Genomic DNA, 8,689 nt, shown 5'->3' with positions numbered 1-8,689 from the left:
AATACCATGTTCCACAAGGAGAAACAATTTGGAGGCAAGTTTTTGCCTTGCTGCTAAGCTTTTTTCAAGTTCTGGCCAACTCTTTCCCAACATTCAAGATCTAATGTACCTTCTTCAGGAAACCAAGGGTTATGTTCTGTAATAACGTGCAAAAACTGTAAGGGAATACCTTCTGAAGCCTTAATACCTTAAGCATGCAAATCAAAAATCTACAATAAATTTTTTCTCCTTTTGACGAATTCTGCCCCATTAGCCTGGCTCAGTGGTCGGCAAACTCATTAGTCAACAGAACCTAATATCAACAGTACAACGATTGAAATTTCTTTTGAGAGCCAAATTTTTTAAACTTAAACTATATAGGTAGGTACATTGTTATTAACTTAATTAGGGAACTCCTAAGCTGGCTTTTGCTAAAAACGTCCTCAATCTGATTGAGGTACGTTCGCTGAGGTCGACCCCTTCCAACTCTCCCATCCACACTTGTCTTGTATACTTGTTTCGTCTATCTCCTTTCGTTCATCCTCTCTATATGTCCAAACCATCTCAACATACCTTTCTCAATCCTCGACACTACATCTTCTTTCAGTCCACAATGTTCCCTAAAATTAACTTAATAAACTTTACTTAAAGTTTTAAGTCTTAGTTAAACTATAGGTACGTTGAATAAAACTTGATATCATACTTAATAACGATATTATTTATTGATAAAATTAAATTCCTTACAATTTATCTTACAATATCCATAAAATTAAATCATGACAATGACTGGCCCAGGCCGAAAACCGACTTCTGCGCACTGCCCGCGAAGTTTCAATCTCACTGTACGTGCGCAGCCGCACGTGGTATTTTGTGGAAGAGTCACACTCAAGGGGCCAAAGAGCCGCATGTGGCTCGCGAGCCGCGGTTTGCCAACCATTGGCCTGGCTAAATAGAAACACGTACCCACCCTACTTACAGATCACGAATTCTGCAGCTGATCGTGGACTTTGTGTGTGGTGAAATTTCTCCCAACTTTATGGTGAATTCTTTCCCACCTTGCCAGTGAAACTTCGTTTTTTCGTTCTAGGTGAAGTCTTCTCCTCCAGATGTCCTATGTTGAGGCGCTAGATGTGTATGTTCTCCCACGTCCCTGTGTGGTTCAGGATCTGGAGGAGGGGCCACACACAAATGAAAGAGACGAGACAAGAGATTAATTTGGAAATATTGGGGGTCCAGGAGGACAAGCCCAACTCAAGGGGAAGGACTTCCACTGGTGCCCAGGCCTTGCCAGCCTTTTATTCAACTTTGGATACACATCTAGCTCTTAGGCAGGTAATTGTGGTAACAGACAGACTACCTTAAAGGACAGTAAATATTAGGAGGATTTACGCTGAGATAATTTGATCAGGAAATAGCCCCAGCCCCCATTGTCTGGACTAGACATTTGGTGCTTACCTTTGGCCCTTGCCATGGGTTCAAGGGTCACCAGCGTCCGGGATCCTTGTGTGCACTTCTCTGCTAGTGAAGACAATGGGTGGCTTCCTGCACTGTGAGCTGTGCTGGGCCTGAGGAGGCCTTTCCCTCCTGGAGCTGTTCTTCCCAGGTGGCCCTGTCAGCTGCTTTTTTTTCGATTTTTTTTTTTTTTTTTTTTTTTTTTTTATTGGAAAGCAAGCTCTGGGCTTCGGGTTCCTGGGATCCCTGGCCTCCTGGCCTCCCTGCGCCCCTCCCCCTCCTCCTGCGTGGAGTCTCTGGCCCCTGGTGATCAGTGCGCCTCCTAGCGACTGGTCCTGGTCTGGGGTTCCGCGTTATGGTTGTTGGGCCTTTATTAGGATAATGGACACAACATTGTATTCGTTTCCAATGTATAACATAATGAAGTGTCAGATGTGCCTCCTAATAACTCTCAGGTCACAATACAGTGTTATCAACCGCAGTCCCCGTGCCCTGCCTCCCCATGACGGGTTTAGTTTATCCCCGGAGTGTGTGCCCTTTAAGATGGGGTGATAGGCCATGGGGTGGAGAGCCCTGGGTGGTGTAAGGCCCACCGGGTGGGGGTGGGAGTGGGGGGGTGAAATATTACAAGAATTACAGCCCCGGGAGTGGAGGGTCATTAACAGACGGATGGCAGAAAGAGGTGTTTTCACTGAATAAAATTCCCTTCCTATCTCTACCCCTCACCCTGCACTCGCACCCCCGCCACCCTCCACCCCGGAATGGGGGAAAACAGGCCAAATATGCGGGCGGGGCAGGAGTGGGGCCCGGGGCCAAGAGTGTACAGCGGAGATCCCTACAAGTATGGGATGCGAAACGTCAGCTTGACGCAAGGGGTGGAGGGGGCGGGGACGGGGCGCAAAGGCGGGCCGGGCCAATGAGGTGCGCGCGGAGTAACAAGGGGCGGTGCCAGCACAAGGGGCGGCGCCAGCTGTGATTCATTCTAACCTCAGAGATAGTCTGCTAACGCTGGCTCCACTGACTAGGCTGACCCAACACCTTGTAGCAGTGTTGTGATTTCCTATCCTGGATACGCACTTTTTCTGAGATGGAGGGGTCTGGGTCTGAAGGTGTCAGCCCGGTCTTGTTGCTCGTACTTCTGCTTTGGGAACCCGCCGCTTCTCGCTGTGAGTTGGGGAATTGAATCGGGACCAGGAAAGCTGATGGTGGGGAGCCCATGGTGGGGGGTGGGGCACAGACCCCCCGGGGATCATCTCTGCGGGCGCCTTTCATTCTCGGGGCGTCTGCTTAGCTGACTGCCTCTGTCCAGGTGAGAGGGATGGAAAAGAGCCTATAACTTGCCACAAGTAGGCCTGGGCAAAGGAACCCGGAGAAAGATGGGAGAGAGGGCAAAGCCCCCTCCTCCACCCCGAGCCGCGACAGCACGCCCCACCACCGGCCTCACTAAAGGCTTCTGCAAAGTGGGAGCCGAGCCCCTGCCATCTGCACACGAACAGGACAAGGACCGCCCGGCCATCAGGGGGTCGCTTGCTGTCCAGAATGGGGGAGGGGCGCTTAGTTACCTTTATTCCCAACCCTGCGTTCCTCCCTCACAGGTGCTCCCTCTCTGGGCTACAAATTCACAGTCACTCCTAATGGACAACCGTGGTGTGAAATTCAAGGCCAGGTCAATGGGAACACATTTCTTCATTATACCTGTGGTGGCAACAAGGTCAAACTCATCAGTGTTCTGGAGATGAATGCCACACAGGCCTGGAGTGAACAGAGAGACGCTCTGCAGTACGTGGTGGAAGAGCTCAAGAAGACGCTGCTGGACATTAAAGCAGAGATTCCTGCAACCAGCGGTAAGTTTACAAAACCCAGGGTGGAGGCAGAACAGAGGTGTAGGGTTAGGGATCAGTTGTGTTTATGTAAATGTGGGAAGTCCTTCCCACCCAAGAGACTCGGGAGTCAGTATAGGACAGTGATGGCGAACGTATGACACACAAACTCATTTTTTTGGTTGATTTTTCTATGTTAAATGGCATTTAAATATATAAAATATAACAAAAATATAAATCTTTGTTTTACTATGGTTGCAAATATCAAAAAATTTCTATATGTGACACGGCACCAGAGTTAAGTCAGGGTTTTTCAAAATGCTGACACGCCGAGCTCAAAAGTTCACCATCACTGGTATAGGACACAGAGGACAGAGCAGGACCAGTAGAATAGAGGGGAGGAGAAAGCTGGACATCGGGAGGGGACAAAGGCTCTGTCAAAACCCAAAGCTGACCTCTTCCCATGGGGCTGGGGACAGGTCCTCACTCCCTGCAGGGCAGCATGATGTGTGAGCAGGAATCCAATGTACTCATCGCTGCATCCTGGGAGTTTGGACTGGATGGACAGATATCTCTCCGCTTTGACTCAAAGAATGGACACTGGACAGTGCTGCACGGTGAAGGCATTCTGTTAAAGCAAACATTGGCGAGTGACAGAGCTATGACCGATCTCCTTGTTAGGACCTCAGCTGGAGACTGTAGGAAGTGGCTTGAACAAGTTTTGTGTCCCCTGAGCACACAAGGTAATTCTACAGAGGAAATGAAGTTGTAGGTCCCTTGAAATGACATTCACACTGTGTGTGTGTCTGTGTGTTGTGTGTGGTTGGAGAAAGTGACCCATCCACCACGGTGAGGGATTTTGGGAGAATAAGGGCCATAGGTATGTTCTGCGATCCCTCCTTGGGTTTCTCACTTCCTCACATCTCTGCCTGCACATGACCTTGGACCACTCACCTTTTCCTTGTCCTGTTCCCTCTTCTCAGCATCATGTGTCTTCATCTCACCTGGGCTACTTCTGGAAATCCTTTCACACCACCTCACATCAGCCCTGCGAGGATTCTCTGCCACCTCCCTCAGGTGTCACCTCCTCTTCTGTCCCAGCAGGAGTGATTGTTGTAACCCTTGCTTCCCCCGTTCGCTGTGTGAGCCCCAAGGGGCCAGGGCCCATCTCCTCTCTTTGCTCCAACCCCAGGCTCTGTCACTGTGGCTGCCACACGTGGAGGGTAGAAACTGCACAATAGGATGACCTGGGACAGCAGGGTCTGGGGGGCATCTCCATGGAATTGGGTTCTGCTCGGTTGTCACTCTCCTGTTTCCATTACAGCTGCACCAACCACTGCCACAGCCACAGTCCCGTCCAAGGCCACAACCAACACGCCCATCACTTCGGTCCTCCCTGTGATCCCTACCTGTGCAATCATAGTTGGCATCTTAGGCTGGGCCTTTAAGTAACAGGTACTGAGGGCTTAATCATGTGGGAAATGAGGGACAGATGGCCTGGGGTGAGGACAGGGAAAGATGAATTCCCAGCCTGACCCCTGATCCCGTCCCCCTTAAACTTCTCCTCCTGGAAATTAGACCAGGAGACTAACACATGTTATCACTTCACAGCAATAAGTTGCACAAGCTCAGCCCTGAGTGCTGCTGTCTCCTCACTGTTGATGCCAGTGGGAAAGGGAGGGGCTCCCACCGAGGCTTCAGGCCTGTAGATGCTGAAGGGGTTTAGGGACTTCAGTCCTGATTCAGGTTCTCAGTTTAGGAGAGTGTGTTTGGGCCCAGGATGGGTGGTGTGGAGTCAGCAGGCACACAGCAGGGGCAGTGCTCACGTTCAGGTGAGAGCAGCATGCTGGCACCATGTGATGTGTCCAGGGGAAGGGGAACATCCAGGGGCTAAGAGGAGAGTGGCCTGGGTGTAAGCCCGGGAAGAGGTGGAAGGCCTTGCAGACCCAACTCAAAAGGCTGGAGTTCACAGAAAGTGGCTCTGAAAGGCCCAGTAAGGGCGGGAGGCAAACAGTAAGGACTATTTCAGGAGGCAAACCTTAAGGTTAGAAGGAGGCCTGGGATTCCTGGCTGAGCCCTGGTGTAATCACCTGACAGCCAGCCTCCTCCACCCGCCAGATCCTGAGCCACTGAGGGGCCCCTATGAATAGGGCAGGGCTGGGACGGTCATACTGAGAGCTCTGTGTGCTGCTGGGTAAGAGGCTGGGAGAGAAAGGGAGAGAAGGGTGTTTTTCTGCAACCCTCCCCAAGCTGTCAGGTGTCAGGATGGGCCTTCCTGTCCATCAGAGCTCCCACCAGGTCCTTAGACCCTCCCACCCCCCGGAGAATCAGACCTGAGTGAAGGGAGCAGATGGAGTCATTACTCAGTTTACTCCTGAGCTCAAAACATCTGTCAGGGCTGGGGTGACTCTGATGTGCAAAGGGTGGGGGAGCTTGGTACAGGCTGTTGGTCCCAGGGCAGGGGTGGCAGGTTCAGGGAAAGATGTGACTCTAGTGAGGGCAGGGCTGGAGATGGGGAGAGTGGGGTTCTGTAGCCCCAGAACTGACCCAGGGTTTCCTGAGCCACTGGGACCAACACTCGCCCTTTTCTGCAGGCTGCCTATGCGATGGGACCAGGAAGGCCCTGGTGTGTGGACCATCTCAGCGACTCTGCCTTTGCTTGGCTGCCTCTGCATGACCTGCTGCTCATTTTAGAACCTCAGGAGTTCAAACCTTCTGCCCAGAGACCAGGTCTGATCAGGATGAGACAGTAGATGCAGCATCTCATGTCCATTATTGCATTGCTGATTATCCTCTCCAGTGCTTTTGTTTTTTAAATATATTTTATTGATTTTTTACAGAAAGGAAGGGAGAGGGATAGAGTCAGAAACATCGATGAGAGAGAAACATCGACCTGCTGCCTCCTGCACACCCCCCACTGGGGACGTGCCTGCAACCAAGGTACATGCCGTTGACCAGAATCGAACCTGGGACCTTTCAGTCCACAGGCCGACGCTCTATCCAGAGCCAAACCGGTTACGGCTGTCCGGTCCCTTTTAAACATACCATGTCACTTTCTGTGGTCCTAAGAGATGTAATTCCTACATTTAAACATTAATAGCTTCAATAAGAAATCTCAACAAAGAGAACATTTTCCATCTTCTTGTGGAAGATCAGATACATCTCTGCATGTATTATTTTCAAGCAGATAATATTGCCAAAAAGTGCCAGACATTAGGGTTTTTTTCTGTGTCCTCAAAAGCAGTCACGTAGGCAGCAGAGGCGACATGCTAGGGAAGGTGGAAGACTGTGAAGGTGGAAGACCAGTCTGCGAAAGAGACTACTTTTGTTGACGAAAGAGCAACTTTGTGAAAGAGGCTAAGAAAGTGCCACTGGTGGCAACACCTATCAGCACAGCAAAGTCAATCAGTGGACCACAAATGTAGTAGAACAGACTTAAGCCAACTCACCAAGCTGGGGAAACCATTCACATACATTGTGACCTGTATAATCATGTAGCAGAATAGAGTAGGACTATACATGGTAAGTTCTTGCTTCTGGGACAGCTCTACTGACCATGCGATGGGAGAACTAGACCATGTGCTGCATCGTCAGCGCCTTCGGACTGTCCATCTGACTGACCTCCTCATCCATCTGGGCTCTTTCTCTGCCTCAACATTTCTCTCCGATCTCCTAGCCACCAGCCATGAATTCAGTGCCCAGCTTTCCCACTCCGTTCTCTGTGGCACTCTCAGCACGCTGAGCAAAACCCAAATGGCCGCGCTGTTCCGTGATCAGCACACCCTCAGTCACACGGATCGTTCACCTGGGCAGCCGGACCTGGACTGCCACGGGCCGCACTCTGAGTATCTCTGTTCAAAGGTGCTAAACACTCAGTCTGCTAGTGTGAACTTTCCCGTACTTTGTACTGTTGTTAGAATAAATTATTCCAGTTTTTAAGAAGTCATGTATTTTAAAAGAACAAAATTATATTTTTGACTGTTTCCACTACTAGCTTATATCAGTATGATGCGGTTTAAATAAACATCTTTATATTCTAAAAATGTTAATTACTTTGGAGTGTTGTATTATTCTTTTTTTAGATAATTTTTTCGTTTTCTGGGCCAAACATGACAAATACCAACAGCAAGATCTCAAATCCTGAGAATAACAAGGTGTGTTTTTTTTTCTGTCTAATGCTCTCCAGGTCCATCCATGCCGCCTTAAAAGGTACGGTTTCCGGGGGTTTGTAAGTTGAGGTGCTGTTCCCTTTCCCCAGGACCGCTAGGCACTGACCGGTGAGCTTCCACCTCGGGCCTCGGGTGACCCAAAAGGGAATTAGTTCCGGCTACCGAGGGGGGGGGGGTGACCCCGGCGGAGGGATATGGAGGGAAGCCTCACATTTCCCTTCCTGTTCCCTCGAAGGGTTCGGGAGGAGGTTCGCGGAGGAGGTCGCAGGCCGCCCGGAAGTTGATCCAGGCGTTAGGGTAGGCGGGTAGGTGATGGGCTGCGAGGAGGGAGCGGGGCCGGGCCCGCGGACCAGCCCGTCCGCGCAGGCGGAAGGCAAAGTAGTTCCCTGAGGGCGTTGGCGGCGGGGGAAGCGGAGCAGGCTGAGGCGCACGCCGCCGCGGGCGGTGCTGCGACCCAGCTTGAAGGGACCCCAGGAGCCGCCGCCGCCGCTTTTCGGGGGGGGGGGGGGGGGCCGGGGAGCGAGTGGAAGTTACTGGCGGGACACCGAGGCCGGACCGGAGACTGAGGCGCAGTTGCCAGCGGCGGGGTCGGCCTGGGGGAGGGGGTGTGCTGAGGGGTTCGGGGCGGGGGCGGTGGGAGGAGCTGGGACAGGGGGTCCCAGGAAGCCGGGCGCGTCATCGCCGCGAATCGGCCCCGCTCGGCTGCTCCCGGCGGCGGCGGCGGAAGGACCGGGCTGCCGGGTGGACTGGCGAGGCCGAGGGAGCCCGCGGCCGGAGGGACCTGGACTGGGCGGGAGCTGGGGGCATCGCTGGGTTCCCCCCCTCCGGTACCCCGCAATGAGGAGGGCCCTTGACGGAACCGGGGTGAGGCGTGCGTTTTGTGGAGCCCGGAGGGAGTCGGGGGGCCGGAAGTGGGCTTTGGAGCTTGGAGGGCGTCTACTCTAGGAAGAGAGAAAGTGGGGGGCCGGAAGTGCAGGTGGGCGATGGGAAGACCGTGAGGGTTCCCCGGATAGCGGCAGAGGGGAGGCTCCAGGGCCAGGGACGTCCCGGAAATGGAAACTAGGGAGCAGCTCGAGTGACAAGAGTGGTGGCTCAGAGGAGGAGAGGTCGGAGGGACTTCAGGCCCGCAGTAGGGGGGTTGCTGCCCGGGGAGCGGGGGGCGGACACGGGTCCGCGCTGGGCGGTGTTAGTCGTGGGGAGTTGACGTTGGCGGGGGGGGGGTGGGGGTGCAGGAAAAGAGGCCCCGAAACTTTGCCGAGAGGAGCGGAG

At 52.7% G+C, this 8,689-nt stretch overlaps 1 protein-coding gene and 1 pseudogene across 2 annotated transcripts; both read left to right on the top strand.

Annotated features, from left to right (window-relative positions):
* The first annotated feature begins 2,479 nt into the window (after positions 1-2,479).
* LOC102432373 (UL16-binding protein 2-like) lies at positions 2,480-7,294 on the top strand. 2 transcript variants are annotated; one of them, XM_023745140.1, is made up of 5 exons: positions 2,480-2,597; positions 3,027-3,275; positions 3,731-3,994; positions 4,597-4,706; positions 5,846-7,294. In XM_023745140.1, exons 1-4 carry the CDS (start codon positions 2,519-2,521, stop codon positions 4,701-4,703), a joined length of 699 nt encoding a protein of 232 aa, XP_023600908.1. In that variant the 5' UTR covers positions 2,480-2,518; the 3' UTR covers positions 4,704-4,706; positions 5,846-7,294. The 2 variants fall into 2 exon arrangements, with proteins under 2 accessions (XP_023600908.1, XP_006103970.1); XM_006103908.3 differs by having other exon boundaries at positions 4,576-4,706.
* On the top strand, positions 5,858-7,300 carry LOC102434572 (annotated as a pseudogene).
* Positions 7,301-8,689: the final 1,389 nt, after the last annotated feature.

Source organism: Myotis lucifugus, unplaced genomic scaffold, assembly GCF_000147115.1.
Source record: "Myotis lucifugus unplaced genomic scaffold, Myoluc2.0 scaffold_520, whole genome shotgun sequence".
NCBI classification, from domain to species: domain Eukaryota; kingdom Metazoa; phylum Chordata; class Mammalia; order Chiroptera; family Vespertilionidae; genus Myotis; species Myotis lucifugus.
This window is presented reverse-complemented; position numbering and strand designations above follow the sequence as displayed.